Source organism: Ursus maritimus, unplaced genomic scaffold (genome assembly GCF_017311325.1).
Source record: "Ursus maritimus isolate PB19 unplaced genomic scaffold, ASM1731132v1 scaffold_2, whole genome shotgun sequence".
Taxonomy (NCBI): domain Eukaryota; kingdom Metazoa; phylum Chordata; class Mammalia; order Carnivora; family Ursidae; genus Ursus; species Ursus maritimus.
In genome coordinates this window covers 13,176,390-13,198,820 of record NW_024424452.1, presented here as the reverse complement: position 1 = coordinate 13,198,820, position 22,431 = coordinate 13,176,390, and the positions used below count along the sequence as shown (strand labels likewise).

At 44.5% G+C, this 22,431-nt stretch overlaps 1 protein-coding gene across 1 annotated transcript in view; it reads right to left on the bottom strand.

Moving 5' to 3' along the window:
- Nucleotides 1-22,431, bottom strand: part of AUTS2 (activator of transcription and developmental regulator AUTS2) — a 1,108,719-nt gene that overhangs the window by 321,154 nt on the left and 765,134 nt on the right. Inside the window, exon 5 of the mRNA XM_040634983.1 lies at nucleotides 4,431-4,460. Within this exon, the coding sequence (XP_040490917.1) occupies nucleotides 4,431-4,460 (30 nt within the window). The remainder of the gene's footprint in view (nucleotides 1-4,430; nucleotides 4,461-22,431) is intronic.

Below are 22,431 nucleotides of genomic sequence, written 5' to 3'. Positions count from 1 at the left end.
TGGGAAGAGATTGTGTGCGTACTGCGTGTCTGTGTATTCCACATATCTGTACACACAAGCACATGGGTGCACAGGCACACCAATGCCTCTATAGTTTTCAAGTCTTCTGCGCTGTCAACATTTTAAGAGCATTAATCAAGGGGAAAGTAAATGTCTCTCTTGACATTTGTGATAAGGCAGTGGTTCTCAAAACCAATCGCGTATCAAAGTTATCTACCGAAACTTTGCAAAAAGTACAGATGCGCTGGCCCCAGCCCAGAGGTAGTGAACCGGACCCTCTCTCCTGTGATGGGTGTCGGGAACTGACGCAGTCTGGCATGTGGTACAAGGACTATACAACCTACCCAGTTGCCATCCGATTCCTGCAGGACAGCACGCTTGCCCTTGGCTCCAGGTTGTGCCCAGAGGAAAGCACGATATCTGGGATACAGCATTTAAAAATCATTGCATGGGGACCCTTCCAAATTTCACAACACTTCCATTCAGTTTGAAATAGGACACGCCCTAGGCGATGAAGGCCGAGCCTCAGGTATGAGTGAAAAAAGCAAACACACACACACACACACACACACACATCTCCCATCCTCGGCAGTTTCTCTGGCAGATCTGGAGCTTTCTGAAGAGGAGGCTAGCCTTCCTCATTTCTCAAGTGAGTCTCTCACTTGACCCTGAGTAAAACTCATGAGAGCTAACATTTATGAGCACTTACTATGGACCAGGAACTGAGCCAAGCACCTTCATTTAATGTTTATAGAACCATGGTGGAGCTGTTGGTATCCCATTTGGCAGATAAGAGCACTGAGGCTTGTCCACTGCCACAAAGTAGTAAAGCAGAGCCAAGCCTGGGCCATCAGACTTGGAGGCCCAAGTGCTTGACCCCTGGGCAAGATGCCTCCCAACCACCTTCGTCCTGTGGCCCCACAATAAACAGGAACTGGGTGGATGGAGAGAGAACTACTTTTAAGCTCTACATTAATTTCATAACCAAATAGGGAGTGTTTCTTAGTATGATGGGCTGCTGCCAGGGATAGAGGAAGAGAGGAAACAAGAGAAAACCTAGGCCAAATATGTGGAAATGTGCACGTTGCCTCTTTGTTCTCGAGACACCAATTCACTTTGAATGGGAGACTAGAATAATTGCTTCATTTGGGTGATGAAGGTGCAAAGGGCTTCCTCCTTTCTTTACGCTAAGCACAAGAAAGAACATTCCCACACCAAGCGTGCGGAGTGTTCACAGCCTTCTCTAAGCCCCCCACCCGACACCTACCTTCCCAAAGTCCTCCAGGTTCTCTGCCACTAAGGTGAAGCGTGTCCGCGTGGCTGGGAGGGGGGCTGAGAGGCGCTTTGCTCCGTGTCTCATCAGGGCCTTTTCCACGCACAAGCGCGTCTCCTGCATGGATGGAAAGCTCTGCTTTTTTTGCCCCTTTCCCAGTCACTTCCACATTAATTAGTAAGGGTATCATTTTATAAATTACAGCTTCGTATCAGAGGAAAGCAGAGTTTATCTTAATTCAGTCAGCTGTGTGAAATACAGTACCCTAATTTTAGCCCGCCAGTTCTGCAGATCCCCATGGAGTAAGAGAATGACAGGTCTTCCGGAGAGAAATCCCAGTGGGTCCCTACAAGTCTCACTTTTGCCTCCAACAGCATCCCTGGTGAGGCTGCTGAAGGGATCCCAGGACACTGAGTGGCATCTTTTCCACCATTAGCAATTCAGATTTGAATGCGAATCCTCCAAGCAGCACATGAAAGCAGCCCCGGTTAGCTGTGGGGCTCAGAGGGGGGCCCAGGCAAGAGGCTCTGGCACAGAGGAGGCTGACAGGGGCCCAGGCTCCGGCACGCAGCAGAAGTCTGGGAGGGTGGTGTTAGAGTCGGTGATAAACACCAGACAATCTCAGTCCAAAAGGGGAAGCCTGACAGTCTTAACTGTAACCGAGCCAAGCGGGCACGACTGTAATTACAGTCTTGATTGCTCCTGCTGGGAGCCCTCGGGAGGAATACCGGGTGGCAGGGCAGGGACGGATGACGCGAGTGCGGCTGTGGAGCAGCTCCCCGTGAGGAGGAGGGCCTGCAGGGCCACCACGGGCCACAGGAAAAGCAACAGGGGCAGCTGGGCTGGAGTGCGCGTGTGTCCGAGGAACGGTCTCCCCTCGCCGGCATCACCCGTCTCGTGCGCTTGCTGTATACATCTCTCTACTCTCCTTCGTGGCACTGAAATCATCCCCGACTCAGAGTGGTGGGGCCCTGGCTCCCTTCCCACCGCCATGACTCTGCTCAGACGCTTTGCTGCTTCCTGTGCTCAGAGCTGGAACCCGGGGCAGCAAGGACTCGGGCATTCAGGTCCTGGGGAGGGACTCGTTGGGATGCTGTCAGTGTGTAGGAAATGCCTCGGGCCCCCAGAATGCTCTGAAAACCACAGACAGCTCTGGTAATTCTAGGAATTACCAGAGGTAGGCAATCATCTGGACAAGTGAGGTAACCGGGCTAGGATGAGGCCCAGGCGTCAGGAGGTTTGCGGCCCCTTCCCCCAGGTGACGGCTGTGCATTCAAGGTTGAGACTGCTGGTCCAGACACCTATGTGCAATGCCACACCGGACAACCTTATCGCCTTCTACCACTGCTGGAGACCGGGGGCACTTTGGGAATTCATGCTGCCTTTTCAAGAAAGAATGTGCACTTGGACGTGAAACCCCAAAGAAGGCTCATCCCCTTGGAGAAGTGCCAGCGGCCTGGAAGGTGAGATCAACCGTCACCTATAAGAGATCTCTTAGAACACCCAGGAAGTACCGGTCCTTCCCTGCATGCGGTGCCCGGGATGCCTGACAGAACGACGTGAAGACCACCATGTGGGAATGTGGCCTAGAAGGCTCCAGAGCCGGCAGGCACGCCTTGGACACAGAGCCTCTACTGCTGTCCATGCACCTCTGGCACCCACGGCACACCGGCTGCCTGAGGCACCAGGGGACCCACTTGCAAGGAGCAAAGACTTCCAGGGGCTGGAGGAAGGAAGCTCCTATTTGTCAGTTAAACAAAAGAATAATCCACAGCCCCCTTTGCAGTGTGTACTTTCACTGTCATCCAACAGCCCATTACCATGTCACAGCACAGCGCACCCTTCCATAGGTCACTTTGTTTAAAATGACATGGCTAATGCACATGTCAGCAAGCTGACAGTCCTGCCCGTCCTTCAGAGATAAAAACCGCAAGGCGAGAGCCTGTTCTTATCTAGGGGACATGCATTGGTCTATCATCCAAGTCAGGCAGAACATGATTTCTCCAGAGAGCACTTTTTTCATTTCCTGATTTTAAGGAAATCAAATAAGCACCATTTGTCTTCATCTGAATATGCTTGACCTGCTCAAATGATGATGTCTCGCATTTTATAACAGGCTACATATGCTGAATTCAAATTAACGACAGTACAGAACAAGAGCCTTTAGATCTCTCTTGGAGGCTGGCAGCAGAGAAGGAGGGAAAATTCTGGGCTGGATGGGAAGACCCCACCGAATACCAACTGCAGGGTTCTGAGTAAAATCCACAAACCAATAGGATGTGAGAGGCAGAGAATAGGGCTCAAGAAATCCAGCTACACAGGACAGACCCGGAAACTGGGGAGGGGATTACTGGTCCCTTCCTTTCGGTGCCGAGCAATATAGAAACCGTGATATTCAGGTAACTCTTTTTGAAATACATAAGGTAGGAATAAAATTAGGAAGAAATTTGGTTGGGGGGTTGGGACAGCTAGAAAGAAAGACCAAACAGACATACGATCCCTTTGCTTCAGGCGCAGAAAATTTGCTTTACCAGGCTGTGATCCAATCTTCTGAAAGCTCAAAAACTGAGCTCCTTTCTTGATCCATGATGAACTGGATACCCAGAGGCTGGCGGCCATCAGCCTCAAAAGAGAGCATGTACCTGCAGGAAGAACCACCCTCCCACCTGGCCATCCACCTGGATGAGAAGAGAGCCGTTCCCACCCGAGCTCTCTACGATGACAGTCCTAGAAACACACCATTCCTGTTTCTATCAAGAAGGCCAATATGTACAGAAAAGCAGGAAGAGGCAGGGAGGTCAGTAAAAGCAATGGAGAAATGACATTATAAATGCAGACTAGCAAGTTTAATGTTCTGAGGATTAAAAAAGAAAAATCAGATGGTTATGGAAATAGTTTCCTCTTTTAAAAATTATTATAAAGTGAAAACTTGATTTTACATGTATCTAATATTAACGGACGTGTTTAAAAAAAATGGACGTCACAAAGTAAATACGTTATTTCTTATCGTAGGAAATGCCACTGTGTAAATATAACTGGTCTTTGCAGAACAGAAAAGGTGTGGTCAGTATGAAGCTGGCATCCCACCACCCTGTAATTATGTGGGGGAACCACGGTGCTCAACTGTGCCCACAACGGTGGGGCGGGGGGGGCTTACCTTCTCTTCCTGGTCACTGTCGCTGTCACACTGAAAAGAAAGACAAGAGAATAAGGGTTAGTTCAAAAATTGATTAGAGTTTTGTTTTTGATTCAGAAAAAAATAAATAAAAAAGGAAAGACAAGCAAAGGAAATAGGAAATGTTGCCTGAGCTGTAAAGAGTTTCTTCAGCTCAAATGCTCATAAGCTGAATCAGAAGCAAAACCCTGAGAAGCTGCTCTGTTGATGTCATTTGATGCCTGTGCTCTGTGGTCCTTCTTGTGGCCTGTGGACAAGGTCTGGCAAGGTGCCTGATCACAACGGTGAGCACCCCACTGCACGGGAGAGGGGGTACCCACTGAGGAGCCAATCCAGCCGCAGGATCAAGGTGAATCAGGGTCATTCACTGCGATTCAGAGCAAATCAATATCTTAATGGAGACCTTCTACCTTCAGCTAATGTGAATGGTTGTCTCTCTCCTGGTGCTTTTTACACAGAAAAAGAGGTAAACCTCTGGACGCTGCGTTCTCTCATTTGGACTTGGAAGGAAACAGAACAGAATGGGCGGAGCTCACCAGTTGTGATGGCTGCCTTTCCTAAGGCCCCGAAAAAAAGAGGGAATGTTCTCTACAAAAAACACACCAAGGACAGGAAGAGGTCAGGGAAGCAAATCAATAATATGGGCAGAGAAATATGTTTTAAGGCAGCAGACTCATATCATATCTAACAGATCCCAAATTCCGACTGGTGAGCTAAGTTTGGGATAATCAGAGAATGAGTTAACTCAAAACTTTGGCTTCCTCATTAGATGTGAGGGGGAAAAAATAAAAACCACATTTTCTTTTTTAAACGAAGAGTGTTTGTTATCCATCGGATTCGAAAAAGGGGGATGTGTTTTGTCAGAGTGAATGCACAGCAGATCAATACGTTCCTTCATTCTCTCAACAGTCCTTGATGAGCACCGCTAAGCTAGACAGATATTCGACCGAGACACAGGACTGGCCCTGGAGTAGCTTTCAGGTTGGCAGTAGAGAGGAAGCTAGAACACAAACACTGAGCAGAGGTGTGGCGTGATGAGAGCCATAGTCCATTAGGATGACTTCCCCTGGGGCGGAGGACAGACCACGCGCTGCGGGGGAAGACACAGGTCATGGGTGACCGTTTGGCAACCGTTATAGCACTGTCTAAACCAGCACGACACATGGTTGAAGAAAGGGAGGAACAGATGGCACAGCAATTCTGAAGGTAGAACCGAAAGGACGTGGTAACACACGCATATGAGAAACAAGGAAGAGGGATGAGTCTAGGATGATGCCAAGGTTTTTAGTGTGGCCACCTGGACACGGGAGTTGATGTAGCTATGAACAGAAACAGAAAATAAATTTGCTTACACAACAGCCACTACTGGCTAGATACCCACAGTTATTCACAAACCCCTTCTCTCTAGTCTGTACCTTCTCCTGACATTTTGAGATTGAAAAAGACAGGTAGACGCTCTTTTCCAACTTTCCTTGCAGGTAAGGGTGGCCACACGACATGCTCTTGGCTGAGACTTGAGGAAATGTCTGCTGAAGGCTCTGAAAAATGTTCCTCTCCTCAAAAAAAGAAGAAAAGCAGGAAGCACTGGCTTCTTGCCTTTAGAACATGATTGTCCGAGGATGTGATGTCCAGATCTGTGGCAGCCACCTTGCGAAAATGAGGCAGCAAGTCTAAGTACAAAAACAAGATGGCGATGGCACGAAGGAGACACTTGAACCAACCTAAGAGCAGCCTGCCGCTGGACATTTGTGTTCAGATAAAAATAAGTTACCTTATCATTTAAACCATTGTTAGAGAGCTGTCAATTGAGAGTAACAAAGACTCCATCCAAATGGACACCTTGCTATTATAAGACACACCTGGGGGATTACTTCCTCTTTCTAGCTTACCCTCTCTGCACTGTATTTAGGAACTCACATCACAAACTCCTAGTCTAGAAGGTTCTTTTTTTTTTTTTTTAAAGATTTTATATATTTAACAGAGAGAGCCAGCCAGCGAGAGAGGGAACACAAGCAGGGGGAGTGGGAGTGGAAGAAGCAGGCTCCTAGCGGAGAAGCCTGATGTGGGGCTCAGTCCCAGAACGCCAGGATCACGCCCTGAGCCGAAGGCAGACGCTTAACGACTGTGCCACCCAGGAGCCCCAAGACTAGAAGGTTCTATCATTTTCTACTGTCCGTGCTGGCTCCTCCATGCCACAGGGCGATCAGAGTTTTAGTGACCATGCTTTAACCAAGTACGGCTTCATTGTTTTCAACCAGGTTTCCAAACTCAGATGGTCTCAACTTACTTTTGCCTGATGAGTGATTTCTCTATTATAATAAACCAAAAGAGGCGAGATGAAGACTTTGAAGGCCTAGAACAACAGACCGATGAGGTTCTCTTCTCCTGATTGTGTGATTTTTTTTCCCATTGCCTTTAATTAGGGCTTCTTTGAGGTTCCTAAGTTCTGGGCAGATTTTCAAGAGTGACAAGGCATGATTCAGGAGGGCACGTGGAAGAGAGAAGCGTGTTGTGCCAGGCGGGCTCCTCTCCCCAGATGTTCCCAGTCCGCCTTGTGAGGTAATCAACGACAGCCGAAGGCTATGGCACAGCCCTTGCCCACATCCCCAAGGACTGGTGTGCAGGGGGCAGCAGGAGTGGGGAGGCTGGGAAAGAGCCACTGCTGTCCATGCCCCCCCACCAATCCTCACAGCAGTATGTCCCTGGGAATGGTTATTTCTATCAACGTGTTAAGCTTTCTGCTTTCCAACAGTCCAGTTCTAATTTCAAGGTCCACTTAATTCTGCATCAAGTAATTACTGATATACCCAGAAGCACCTTGTCTCCAGAGTTAAGCATATGGTGAAGAACTGAGACCTACTGGTATCCATTATGGAAGCAGCACGGATGCCAAGCCGATTAAAAATGCTCAGGCTCCCCACACAACATGCCGGGTGAGTGACAGCTCCTCGACAAGGCCAGTCGCAGAGTCTGCCAAAACAGTCTCTGCTGCACTGGGGCCCACATGGTGCGCTGAGAAAACAGTTCCATTTCTGGTATTAAATTCCCATACTGACCCGAGGACTTTGCCGTGAGCTCAGCAGGAGCGCACCATCCAATTTACAGCTCCGCTCTCCGGAGCCTCGAGTGCCAGCCCCTGGCAGAGACGAATGATGGTCAACCCCTCCAGCTCATAAATTATGCAAAGGCAATAAATGCACTCAGCAAACAGCGCCTAACGTTTGCCTAGCCTGGCTCCTAACACACTGTGTAAAAAGCCAGAAGCTCGACACATACAAGAGGTCTATTCCACTCATAAAGGGGGTTTGTTGACAACCCCAGACGGAAAGCGAGCCACAGTCCTAAGGAGTCTTTCTGCTTCACTGGCAGCAGTTTATGGGCCTGCTTTATGAAAAAGAGAGGCTGTTTTATAGAGTCAGTGTGGGTAGAATTCATGGTCTCAAATTCACATTTAATACACTGTACAGCTTTCACACCCTGAGTTTGATACGTTGTGGATTTTAGGCCAAATGATTCTTGGTCTTGAAAGGTTAAAAGAAGAAGTGCCTGCTCCCCAGTCCCTAGATACCCACTCCAATTTACAGGAGTTCACACCGAGCCACCTCCTGACTCAGGCGTCCGTTCTGCGGGAGGCTGAGAAGTGGGAAAGGCACGTCGAATGCACAAACGGAGTCCCGGCTGATTTGGCCATTTTAAGCATTTTGACATCAGGGTCCCCGCAATGGTTTATTAGCAAACAGGCTGCACGCTAACGACCAGCTTGAGGTGACAGGGTACTCTCCACGACTGGATTTCAAAGCCCTTTGAGAAACACTGAAAATATTTGCCTCCATTTTAAAAGTAAGAAGTGAAAAGGAACAAGTAGGCCTTACCCCCCCAGACAGGGAAGAATTCTTGCTCCCTGAGTCTTCAAATGCGTGACCCAAACCCACCACTGACAAAAGAGGGAAACAGGAGCACGAAATCCAAGCCACGTGCCTCAAAAACAGAATTCAGAAGGGGGCCAGTGCCGAAGCACGGTACCGTCGGCCACCGGAGCCCATCCCCACTCAGCTTCAACTTCTTCACCTTCTGTCTCCTCTGGTTTCACAAATCAGAAGTGAGCTTTTGGGGGCGACTTCTTCCTTTCGCACTTAATTCCCACCTTTTAAATGCTTCAACCCACCCACGTACCCACCCAGTATTTTCTCCTTTTAAAAATTAATGCATATTTACTGAAGATATTTTTAAAAACCACCCATGAACCTGCTACCCACAGGTAAACAGCTAATACACCTATATAATTCTTTCCAGTTTTTCCTCCATCCTTCCCACACACATTTTAAGAAATGAAAATAAATTCCTACTATATTGTAGTCTGCTTTGTTTTCACATAATGTGTCAAATATTTTGTTCAATGAGTGAAATTTGCCCTGTCACATCACTTTTTTTTTTTTTTTAAGGCTGTGCTGTGATCCACCGTATGGATTGTAAATAATCTAGTAAGAAAATTCCCCAGTGCTGTTATTTGTATTTTTTCGACTGAACGTCCTGGAATGTTCCCCTCATACGTACTCACCAATGCTGCTCTTCCTAGTATCTTCTCACGGCCCTTCCTTCTCTGCATATCCCTTAATGTCACTGTCTCCCCGGAGTTGAATCTGCAGTCCTATTGTTACTCTGTGATTTCCAGGGGAGCCCTTAAAGATTCCCTTGGTTCCATCTACTATTTATATGTTGAGACTAAAAAATTCTCTGTGCCTACCATCTGCCAGCTATGTGACTTTGGGAGAATTGTTTCAGTTCTCTGCATCTCAGTTTACTTGTCTGCAAAACGTGGGTAATAATGGCATTGCCCTCAAAGGACGGTCAGAATAAAACAAGTGAGCACATGTAAACAACTCAGACAAAATGCGTGGCACAGAGTCAGGGTAGACAATAAATGTTATCAACGTATGTTTTTGTTTGCTATGCCCCCTTCCCAAAGCCCTGCAACCAGACTCAAGCAGCCATCTAAATCCAGACTCGCCATCTTTGCTCCCCTCAAATCTGCCCCTCTCCCACCATGTCCTTGGTAATACCTTCACCGTTCAGTCTCATCCTTGACTCCATTCTTGAGCAGACCTATCTTCTCTCTTACCCACATTACTGACTCTGCTTCCTAAATCCTCACCATCTCCACCGCTATGGCCGCTGCTTTAGTTCAGCCTTTTATTGCATCATGACAAGTGGCTAATAACTGCTTTCCGGGGCCTATGGTCTTCTCCTTTTCTAATCCAAGTCCTTACTGACCAGGGTGAATCTCCTCATTTTCCCTTTGATCATTATGACACTTCCCACGGCAATGAAAACTCTTCACGTTGCTTCGCCATGTCCAACCATTCCTCCAACACAGTGCATCTCAAGCTTTCTGTGGAGAAGGACCATTTGTTTTTGTTTTGTTTTCCTTAATTGCCAATACATCATAGACTGAAGCTTCTATAATATATAATAAAAAAATAAATTGCTAGGAAAATGAAAAGACATATAAAATATGTGTTATTATATTTAAGAGATATAAAATTACTCCATCGAATTGCTATGAAAGTTTCCAAATGCTTACTCTCAGCTGCCATGCTAATCTTGCAGTAGGTAAGCGAGAGCTCATGGCGTGGCCTCTGTCTGCACCTGCACTTCGAGTAGCACTACCTTAACACACCCCTCACTCTCCCCACACTCAGGCACACTTGGTCACACGCCCAGGACTTATACTATCTTTGCACTTATCAATTCCCTCTGCCTGGAATTCTATTCTCACAAACACAGTTCCCTCTGTGAATTGTCTAATACTCTTCTTAGAATTAGGAGTTCTTAGAATTACAGTACTCTTCTTAGAATTAATTGTTTCTGTCTCCATCCCTTACAAAGCTGTATTTTCATTGTTTGCCACGAGAGACGTCCCTCCTAGAGAGTTGGCTCTGGGTGGGTAAGGGCAGTGCCTTGGGACATCGAAGGTGCTCAATCACATTGATAAATCCATCTCATTCTTCTTTAGCATTCTTCAAACTGTGGTTGATTCCAGGTAACATAAGCAAACTACAATTCTGAAAAAACAAGGAATTCCAAAGAAAGAAGGCGTGGGGAACAATGACTAACTCAACGGCTTAACACAGTGCAGTGGAGAAGTTTGAACACACGGGGCAGGGTTAAAATCATCAGCAGAGCCTAGAGTTGGGGCCCAGAGAGAAATGCCTTCCATTAAAAGGCCCGGACAAGACATGATGATGATTTTATTGTCTATTCCTCAAAAGCAAACATTTCTCATTTCCATTTGGGAATCTCAATATCTGTGTTTTAAGACTCTGATCCAAATCGAAATAAGTCAAGGTCTGCGACACCTCTCCGCCTCATTCAGAATGAAGGAACAAGATGGAATTCTAGGTACCTCGTGATGGAATGCATTCTTAAGCGGAAAGTGGCAATCATTGAATATATCACATACAATGACATTGAGGAGGGCACTGCTCTCTATTCTGCTCAATGGACCTTGCTGGAACAGTTATTTTGTATCTCAAATCCATTTATCATTGCCACCAAAGATGTCAGGGCTGAACACCATCACTGAACAAAGTTATTTTATTCTTCTTTCTGCCTAAAGGAAATAAGAGGAAAATGAGGGAGAACCCCAACTTGTAAACCACAGCATCTAACATCAAGTACAATTTAACTTTGCCAGTGACAAAACAAACCGATTTCCCTTTGGGGCAGGCGGTTTATCTACGACTGTAAAGACATCCCTCACCTAAAAGCAATTTCAGAAGAAGCCACCGAGAGAAAACATGACACTTATTTTCTTATTTAAAGAAGTAAGGTAGCAGCGCAGTGACTAGAAACATGTCCGCCACCATCTTCCTGTCTGCCCAGTTCCTTGTACATGCACAGACATGGAGTCATTCTGTGCCCACATATGGCAACTCTGATGTTGTCTGTCTTCCGTCACCCCACAAAGCCCTCGTTTCACACTGTTCACACTGCTCTCACATCGACTTTGGGCTGTAAGTGAAATTCAAAGCTATTGGGAACCTTGAAATAAAAGGAATATTTTAATCCTGAAAATGGTTTGAGGTACTCTTACTGATGGTAAAATGATGCCATTGGCCCTCTTCCCTCCCATCGCAGCAGTAACTACGCCTGATCAAATAAAACAGCTCTAAAAAAGCGAAAGAGTGATCGAGAGACTTGTTTGCCAAACAGTGGTTTAAAAATATGAGAATAAAGTTTCTGACAGTCACAAAATGAGCACATTAGAAAATAATCTAAGGTCTACCAATCTTTAGCTGTTCAGGAGCTAGAAAGGAGAGCAAATCTTCAGAAGCTTCTGGAATTCTGTACTGGTGACCTATTATTCCTATGGGGAGCTCTCAGAACCTGGCATTTTTGCAAGTTCTCAGCTTGAATTGGCCAGGGCTCAAATAGCCAACGTGATCTGAGGGGGCTAACAGAACACTTCTTATTCTCCTCCAGGGTCTCTCAGATGATCACACACTTTAATTCAACAAATAATTTTTAAAGCGTCTACTATGTGCTAGGTTCATTCTGACCACTCATTAGAAGTACGAACACATTGCCAGAAATCAAGTTGTCCAAGTTTGAAGTTCTGAAGGTCACAAATTAATTTTCAACATTTTTTTTCCTTTTTGTCACTTTCAAATCCAGGTATATTTCATAAAACAATCTGTATGCTGTAAATTTCCACTTAGCTCATTAAAATATTGTTGGGCTTTTTGGAAGTGGAAGAAGTGGATATTTCACAAATCTTTGGAGTTCAGCTTTTTTTCTTCCCCCTTAGAAGAAAGGAAGTCACACTTTGCCAAGTATAAACATACATAAACCCCAAAGATGAAATTTACTTAAAACCCAGAGCCCACAAGCCTCAGTGGTTGCCAAAATGAGAAAAATGAGTTTCTTGTCCAAAGGTAAAACTGACAGTCTAGGGCTGGGTGATTTGTAAATGATCTCTTTTAAGCTTAAGCAACAGATCCTTTGCCTCTTTGTCATTGATTTACTGATTCTAAGTCATCAATAGCATTAATCCCTACCTGCCTGGGGACCGATTACAAATGACTTTGAAGATGGTGTGAAGCGAGAGTTTATTATGAGACCACAGTATTATTACCGGGGAGACCTTCTCAGCTATATTATCTGGCAGGATTATATTTGTGACCCCCTGTAATGTTGCAATCTTCCCTTTCCAGATCACAGCTGCTTGCTTCTTTGGGTGGGGCCTGAGCCCCCTGGGTTTGCTTCAATGAAACCTTGGTTCTTTTCAGAGTCCTGCGTGTGCCAATAAAACCCAAATTTGCTGATGAGTAAAAAGGAAAAGCATGTTATGGGTTAAAATAATACAAGAGTCTATTTTTTCCGCTGTGTTGTGATCCATAGAAATCACCCTGAGCCTTTTCCCTTTCTTCTCTGCCTGGGAAGCCAATTGCTTTGATTGCAGTGATATGAGCTAGCTAAAATGACTTGCCCTTGCTTGTGAGGCAAATGGAACATGCTAATAGAACTTATCGCATTACCCGATGCAAAAGTGCCATAGCTCATTACTTTAAGATAAAAGGATATCATTGCAGACGGCAAGCAGAATTGACTTTCTGAGGCCCGGCTTGATGATGATTTAATCAACTGCTCTCTTTCACTTCTCATCTCTGCGCCTGTCGGTTTCACAGGTGCCGTTAAATGAGACACTCAGAAAGTGAGCGGAGGGAAAGAAATTGCTGTCATTACTTTTCAAGAAAGGAGGTATGCAAATTTTCGACAGAAAGATTGCGTTCATAATGGGCCTGGTAAAATACAAGGATCATGCTTGACAGGTGAGGGCAAGCCATTCGTATGTCCTTAAAGCGGAGCAACCGTCCTCGTTTAGAAATGTGCTCGGTAAGAGAAACTACAAATGAGAGACCGGGTGGGGCCAGAGCCCAGGCGGGCTGGACTCGCACAGGGTTGGTCTGTGCGGGTCCAGGTTCTAGAATGCGGGTGGGAGCTCAATCTTGAGGAAACCAAAGCCAGATGATCAGATAACAAAGCCTGGTAGCTCTCAGTCTGAACCAAAATGACAACGAGCTCTTGCAAAGCCCATCTTCTCTTTCACCTAGACTGTGGGGCCAGTTTGCCTGGATTCAAATCTTGGCTCTACTACTTACGATCTGGAGGGCCTTAGGTAACTAACTTAACCGTTCTGTGCCTCCCAGGGCTGTTGAGAGCATTCAAGTTCATAAAAATATAATAAAATGTGTGTGTGTGTGTGTGTGTGTGTGTGTGTGTGTGTGTGTATAAACATTAAAAGGTGTAGAACCATGCCTGATACATAGAAGGCACTCAGCAGATGTCAGCAAGCACGCATGCATTCATTCATTCTTCAACGAAGACTGAGTGTCTTTTTTTTTTTTTCCTTAAGAGGATGTGTGCCAGGTGCTGGAATCCTACCTCGCAGTGGTTTCAATAGAATACAATTAATTCTTCATTGATTTTGCGTATATAAGTCTCGCTCCCCTGGCAGATGGTGAGCTCCTCGAGAGAGTACTCTGGTTGTCCCTGGAATCATCACAGGGCCTAGGGCAGTCTTAAGGACCCTAAAAGATGCTCAACACCGATCTGATGATTTATGGATTCCCCCTCCCTCCCTCCTTCTCCTCATTGCATATATCTGACACTGCACGAAGAGCATAAGCCCTCAGAGGAATCTCCTCTTGGAGCAGGAAATTCGTCTTTAGTGGGGACCCTCAGGCAATCGCCATGTGGCCTAGCCTGGGAAAGGAACAGACAGTCTGGCCTGAACCACCTTCAGAAAGGCATGATGAATCTGAATAGATTAAATGATCGGGGTAGTATGAACAGAGATGTTTTTTCATCCACTTTGCCTTCAATAGGTAATTGTTCTATTTTCTCCAACACTCAAAGTAAAAGCATCTTTCTTAAAGTGCCTGTAACTCTGAGTCTTTTTCCCCAGGTAATGAAGCCGCTGCAAGCCATTCTTCCTTCCAGCCCCTAAGGTTGTGAGGCGCAGAATGCAGCTCCTGCTTTCCGTGCTAAGTGGCACCTACATGATTCAATTCCTAGCCGAAGGGACAACAGCAGGAGGGGAGGGTCCATGACAGCAGAGGAGCTCTGAGCCCTCTATTTTGGAAAAGCCTGGTTCGGGGTAGGGATTCTGCATCTCGGAGCATCTTTTCCCCTACAATAGCCAGCCGACAGCCATCAGTCATTAGAAAAGAATGTTCTGACAACAGCTCTGGGAGGGAAGTGTTAGGACTCCTCTGTTTTCAAGATGAGAGGTTAAGGCTTCCAACGGCACAGGCGATACTTGAACCCAGTTCTGTCCTCCGCTGCTCATGTTCCCAGCAAGGACAATAGAGCCCCGCTCGCTCTCTCACGCACTGTACAAAGAGACTACTTGAAAAACATCTTTCTGATTAATTGCTTGGCATGGGTAGAGGCAGGCTGACACTGAGAAGAGGTTGCAATGACCATAAGTGGCAGTGAATGCAGCCAGGCCGCCACATTTCTACCCCACCCCAGGCAGCTCTCCCTTAAGAGGAGAATCTAGCACAGTACCTGGCTCTGGAAAGTGCTCATTAAATCTGAGGCTGACCTAGGTTCAAATTCTGATCCCTCTAACTTAGCAGCCATGCAGTCTTGGCAAAGGCACATAATATCCTGGAGCCTACCTTTCTTTTTTTTCCAGGCTGTAAATGGCAATGATATATACCCCACGGAATTTTTGTTAGAATGAAATGAGTTCAAGCATTTGAAAGCAGCCAGAAAGAAATACTAATAGCTTTACTTTTTCCAACTCTTTCATGAAAGAAATGCTATATCACACACAGAAATGAGGTAACGATCGTTACTTAAATGTTGGGTTTAATTTCTTTATAATTTTATTGCCAGACGGGAAATCATATTCCGGAAGAATTTCTGCTTGGGAGGTGTTTGAAGACTCGCTACTACACTAGACAGAAAGAGAAACAACAGCCCAAACAAACAAGCAGAAACAGAAACTATCATTCCCTCTCAAAGTAGAATAACAAATGGTTTTATTTCACTGATAAAATACACGCATGCCTTGGGAGATATATTGCAGGCTTGGTTCCAGACCACTGCAATAAAACGAATATCGAAATAAAGCGAGTTGAATGAAATTTTTGGTTTCCCAGCGCATATAAAAGTTATGTTTACACTACGCTGTAGTCTATTAAGTGTGCAATAGCACTATGTCTAAAAAAAACAACGTCCACATCTTAGTTAATAAATACTTTATTGTGAAAAAATGCTAACCACCACCCGAGCTTTCAGTGAGTCGTAACCTTTTTGCTGGTGGAGGGTCTTGCCTCCGTGTGGCCGGCTGCCGACGGATCAGGGTGGTGGCTGCTGAACGCTGGCGTGGCCGTGGCCATTTCTTAAAATAAGGGGGCCATGAAGTTCGCCACATTGATTGAAATCACGAACGATTTCTCTGTGGCATGTGATGCTGTCTGATAGCGTTTCACCCACAGGAGAGTTTCTTTTAAAATTGGAGTCTACCTTCTCAAACCCGTTTGCTGCTTTATCCATCCGTTTATGTCATTTTCTAAATCCTTTGTTGTCATTTCAACAGTCTTCATAGCATCTTCACCAGGAGTAGATCTCATCTCAAAAACCACTTTCTTTGCTCATGCATAGGCAGCAACTCCTCATTCAATAAAGTTTGATCACGAGATTGCCGCAATGCACTCCCATCTTCAGGCTGCACATCTGATTCTGGTTCTCTTGCTGCTTCCACCACCCCTGCAGTGACTGCCTCCCCTCACATGCTGAACCCCTCAAAGTTATCCATGAGCGTTGGAATCAACTCCTTCCAAACTCCCATTAGTGTTGATACTTGACTTCTTCCTATAAAATTGTGAGTGTATTTAATGCCATTGAGTATGGTGAAGCCTTTCCAGAGAGTTTCCAATTTATGTTGCCCAGATCTATCAGAGAAATCACTACGTATGGCAGCTACAGCCTTATGAAATGTATTTCTTAAACAGTAGGGCTTGAAAGTCGAAATGACTCCTTGATCCACGGGCTGTAGAATGGATGTTGTATTAGCAGGTATGAAAATAACATTAATCTCATTCTACGTCTCCATCAGAGTTCTTGGGTGACCAGCTATGTTGTCAATGAGCGGTAATATTTTGAAAGGAATCTTATTTTCTGAGGAGTGTGTCTCAACAGTGGGCTTAAAATATTCAGTAAACCATCTGTCAACAGATGTGCCTTCATCTATGCTTCATTGTTCCATTTATAGAGCACGGGCAGAGTAGATTTAACACAATTCTAAAGGGCCCTGAGATTTTCATAATGGTACATGAACACTGGCTTCAACTAAAAGTCACTCACAAGAGTTGGCTTGTCCTTCGAAGCTTTGAAGCCAGGCACTGACTTCTCCTCTCTAGCTACACAAGTCCTCGGTGGCATCTTCTTCCAATAGAAGGCGGTTTCATCTACACTGAAAGTCTACTGTTGGGTGTAGCCCCCTTCACTGATGATCTTAGCTAGAGCTTCTGGATGGCCTCCTGAGGCTCCTACATCAGCATCTGCTGCTTCCCCTTGCACTTTGATGTTGCAGAAGTGGCTTCTTTCCTTAAACCTCATGAATCAATCCCTACTAGCTTTAAACTATTCTTCTGCAGCTTCCTCACCTCTCCCAGCCTTCAAAGAATTCAAGAGAGGTTGGGCCTTGCTCTAGATTGGGCTTTGGCTTCAGGGAATATTGTGGCTGGTTTGATCTTCTATCTAGACCATTTGAATTTTCTCTATGTTAGCAATAAGGCTGCTTCATTTTATCATTCCTGTGTTCATTAGAATAACAATTTTAATTTCCTTGAAGAACCTTTCCTTTGCATTCACAACTTGACTAACTGTTTGGTGCAAGAAGCCTTGCTTTTGGCCTCTCTTAGCTTTAGACAAGCTTTCTTCACTAAGCTTAATCATTTGTAGCTTTTGATTTAAAGGGAGAGACTTGACACTCTTCCTTAAACACTCGAGAGGTCATTGTAGGGTTATTAATTGGCCCAATTTCAAAATCACTGTGTCTCAGAGAATAGGGAGGCCCAAGGAGAGGGAGAGAGATGGGGGAACAGTCAGTGAGCGGAGCAGTGAGAACACACACAACCATTATCTATTAAGCTTACTATCTGATGGGAGCACAGTTCAGGTCACCCCAAAACAATTACAATAGTGACATCAAAGATCACCGGTTACAGATCACCATTACAAATATAATAAAAATGAAAAAGTCTGAAATACTGTGAGAATCACCAAAACATGACAGAGAAATGAACTGAGCAAATGGTGCTGGGAAAACGGCACTGATAGAATTGCTTAATTCAGGGTTGCCACAGACCTTCAATTCAGTGCGAGTAAAACAAGGTATGCGGTAAAGCACCACACAGGGAAGTGCAGTAAGATGAGGTATGGCTGTGCCGACAAGGCAAGACACCTTAGAATTCAATTTTCGAAGTGTTCCTTTAGGTTCCTGATGCACGTTTTTCTGGGTGGATATAATAATCTGGATTTATTGTTTAGTCAAAGAGTAGCCAGGAACCTGTGCGTAGGAACTAAAGGAGAACGCACAGATATGAGAGTTGGGAGTCAAATGTGTATGTTATGCAGAGAACAGTGACGATGTGTCGGTTTTGACAAAGCAAGATGTTCACTCGAATTCAAATTGGCAAAATAAATCAATGGGCAGATAGAACGGAAATCAAAAATGTCAGGTGTTTATTGGTACAACTAGGAAGCCAGCCATCTTGGAATCTGCCCAAGGATTCTGACCAATCAGGGTTGGGAGCAACCTGGATAGCCCTTCGCACAGAATTTATACATATGCAAGGCCGACTTAAGGACTTATCTAACTGAGCCAACCAATACAGTAACCTTGGGAGGAGATGAAACTTTTGAGAGCATCAATGTTGGTAGTTGCACACATTCGTTGGGAGAATATAACCAAAATGCCTGGGACTTAGTAGGCACACTCAACAAACAGTACAAACAGACTACTTCTACCCCATTTCAGAATGCCTGTTCTCTCTCCCATAGATATGAAGGCTTTCTCTGACTTCTCTGCCTCTTCAACACTGTGGTCGCAGTTTGCTTATATCCTGCTCTTCCTGAATCTGACACTTGAAAGGTGCTCAATAAATACATGTGAAAGAATGAATTTGGAAATTACATGAGCAAAATATCTGAGGAAAGGTGTCATGGAAACTGTTTCATTGAGGAGATAAGAAATAAACAGTGGTTACTGGAATGAATACTGAAGTGTTTGAATGTATGGGTGCCTGGATGTGTGTATGAGAAAGACACAGAAATAATTTCAAGGTAAGAGAAAATCCAAAGAAAATAACACCATACATTTGAAGAAATCCAATTTTAAGGTTATTCCTTTAAGAAAATCAGGAGAATCAAAATCCTAAAATATTTCTTTTTACATTGGACTCACTTCAAGCCAACTGAACCAGCTGGAAGGGAAGAGGAAAGGGACCATGGTGCTCTCATACTGCTGAAACATAATGGCCACATTAGCAACTTCCCACCCGTTAGACTTTTGTTTGGGTTTTAAAATGCAAGAGAGTGAAAAGCGGAGCTAAAGGAATAGAAATATGGTCGAGAAAAAGTGATTTACAAATGTTAGAGGGCAGCGGTTCAAGAAGATCCAAAGACATGGTGGGCTGCCATTCCAGAGGATCCAGAAACTGATTTCGCTTCCCCCATCCCCCATCAAGCACTTCACTCTTACCCCTGTTAGAATCCATCATATTCATAACCGGCATTTCAAATTAAATTGTACCTAACAACAGTCTTTATTTTAGGATGGGCTTGAAAGCCTATCTTATAAATCATAAACAAGGAAGGGTAGGATTACTATAAATTGTCTGCAAGAAAATACCAATCGCCAAGATAAAGACACCCACTGGTCTGCCAGTCTCAAGTTTCCTGTTTTGACATACTATATGCAGTAATTTGGTGCCCACAATCTCTTATTAGAAAATGAATGTGCTATTTTTCTGAATGCTGCAATTACAATAATTGAATTTAAAATGGGGATTGAGTTTCTCTATTTGGAGGAAAAGAATAATTGTGTATTTCTGATTAAAATCAGGGGGACTGAAAAGGGGTTGTATGAATTCCAGCTTCAGTCTCCCTCAGTGACTCCTTGTGAGGCCAGAGGAAAGAAATGTTCAAGAGCAGAGAAAAGGACCAGCTCCTCAGCAGCAGGCACCGTCTTTGGCCTCATTTGCTTTGTCTCCTGGCCCTCCGTCACAACACCCCTGTGACAGAGGCAATCAGAGCACCATGGCATGGCTACGTTGTCAATGGCAGCCATGCTGGAGCTTCCCACTGTGTCAAAAATTAAGAGTTAAAATGCAAGGAAAACAAACATCTCTTTGTGTTGAAAATGCCTGTCCCCTTTCAGACAGCCAACATTTTGGAGTAGTTTTTATTTCTTCTTTACAGAACCTCTTCTGGGGGGTGGGGGGGGGCTCGTGCGGTTATCATGGCGAAGAGTCAGGGGACAAGGGAACTAATGATATTTTCTAGAGCGTTCAGCTTCTTTTATTTTACCAAGAAGTTATAGAAAAAGCTATCTTTAAAGATAGCTGGTTCCGATGTAAGAAAGGAGAATGGATCCAGAAAGAACAGGGCTCTCTTGCCTTTGTAATGCCTTTTAATTTTATTTTTGATAAATAAATTCAGGTTTCTGAAACCCCAATTTATCCAAATGTGAAGGTGAAACAGAGTCTCACAAGTCCACTTAAATATTCCTTAAAATATAACTTCCTAAGAAAAGAGAACAGGTTTTCCGGCACAAAATGAGCCATGGACTGTCCCTTTATATTGCTTACTTTTTATTTTAAGTGGCTTTAATGGCTTTATCGAGCTGTAACTGACAAGAATAAACTAGCCATATTTAAAATGCACTATTTGACACGTTTGTACATAGGCATACACCCATGAAACCATCACCGCAGTCAAGACGGTGGACACACCCCCAGCCCTCAAGTCTCCCGCGAGCTCCCTTGTTACTCCTGCTCTCCCCTCCCTGCCCATACCGCCCCTCCCCCCGCCGATCTGCTTTCTGTCACTACGGATTAGTGTGTATATTTTCTAGAGTTTTATATAAATGGAATCATACAGTATGTACTCTTTTTGTCTGGATTCTATCATTCACTGCTTACTATTCGGACGCCTAATTAAAAGGGAGCCTCCTAGCTCCAGAGCAGAAGGCGGCCTGTGGAAGCCGCCTTGGCCAGGGTTTACTGTCATCCCCTAGGAATAGGACCGATTACTTCGTCTTACTTTATTCTTAGGCTTTATTATGTACTTCAGTAATCAATAAACATTTCTATGGCAGAGGGTTTATTTTACTCTATAAATCCAAGAAGGAGAGAATGATATGAAGACATCAGTATGGATGGGCTCTGCTGCTCTGTAACACTATGAGGAGAGGGTGAGCAACAGATTTAAATCTAAGAAGGTTACAGAGCAGTCACAGCTCCTGGCTGGATGGCAGGAATCGTAAAAGACTCAGGCAAGATCTACAGCAATGCACCGTGAACCAATGGGACTCTCAGAGCAAAAAAAAAAAAAAAAACAACAACAACAAACCCCTAACTGAATAGGCATGCTGGTCGTCTACCTAAAAAGATTTATAAGCACTGGCTTGAGTGGAATGTGAAGAGCCCCTCTCAAAAATCCAAACTATTTCTTAACAGAACAAATAAAAAGGTAGCAAATACATGTTGATTGCAGGCTGTGTAGAAAGCCCCCCACTCAGGTTTAGGAACTCGAGGGTTGCCCGGCAGCTCCCAGGAGGCTCTTCATTCTCTCCCCCCCAACTCCCGCCCCCAGGGCTCCGTGGTAATGATCAGCAGAGCAACTTTTCTCCAGCTAGCTCTTGGAAACTCACCCTTTCTTTCAAAAGCAGAGAGGTCAATTCATGGAAGAGGAAATATAAATGGCTAGTAAACTATGAAAAAAAAGTGCTCAACTTCATTAGTAATCAAAGAAATGCAGATTAAAGAGGTATATTTCTTTTTTATCTTTCAAAGTTGGAAAAAAAAAACAACAACCATAAACGTGGATACACAATGCTGGCATGGCTGTGGTGAGGCAGATACTCATCCGCTCCTGGAGGAATGTCTATTTTCTACCTGGAAGAGAATTCTGTGATATGCATCTAGAGCCTCAGCCATTTTCATGTCAGGTAGCTCAACTCTTCTCTGACATATATATCCAAAATGGAGCAAAAACGTCTATAGGAATTTGCTTACAAATTATATCATGCAGTTAGGAAACAACCCAGTAGAACATTATGTATATGGCTACCATCAGCACCTAGGAAGAACAAGGAAATAGGCTATGCTACACTTGATATAGATTGCCTTTTTTTAAATATTATAACAACTCCCCACCCTCCCCACATCCCATTGTGTAGGTTTTAGATTTCCAATTTTACAGTGAGAAGGTGAGAATTGAAGACATTAAGTAACTTGCCAAGAGCCACACGTTTCTAAGAAGCTCTAGGCATCTGAACGAAGGTATTTCTAAATCTCTGACTGATACAGTCCAATACAGGCTTCATGAACCTAAGTGTCCCCAAACTGGGAAACAGATAGATGTGTCAGTATGACATTCACCCATAAAAAGAATGTTCCTAAGGAATTTCATGAAAAAGGAAAACTGATCATGGTCAGAGGGAAGTTAAAATAAAAATCCTGAAAGTGATCTTGGGTAAATTACATATTCTTTTTTAGGTTCAAGTTCTTCTCATCAATGAAATAGAGATAATAGTAGCCACCACTCCAGAGGTAAGGAAATAATCCACGGAAAATGCTACTTTTATTGGTCCTACTACAATTAAAGAAGCAAGACATTTAATTATGTGTACAATATTACTTTGAAATTGCTAAACACAACACAGAAAGAGAAAAAAGACTGG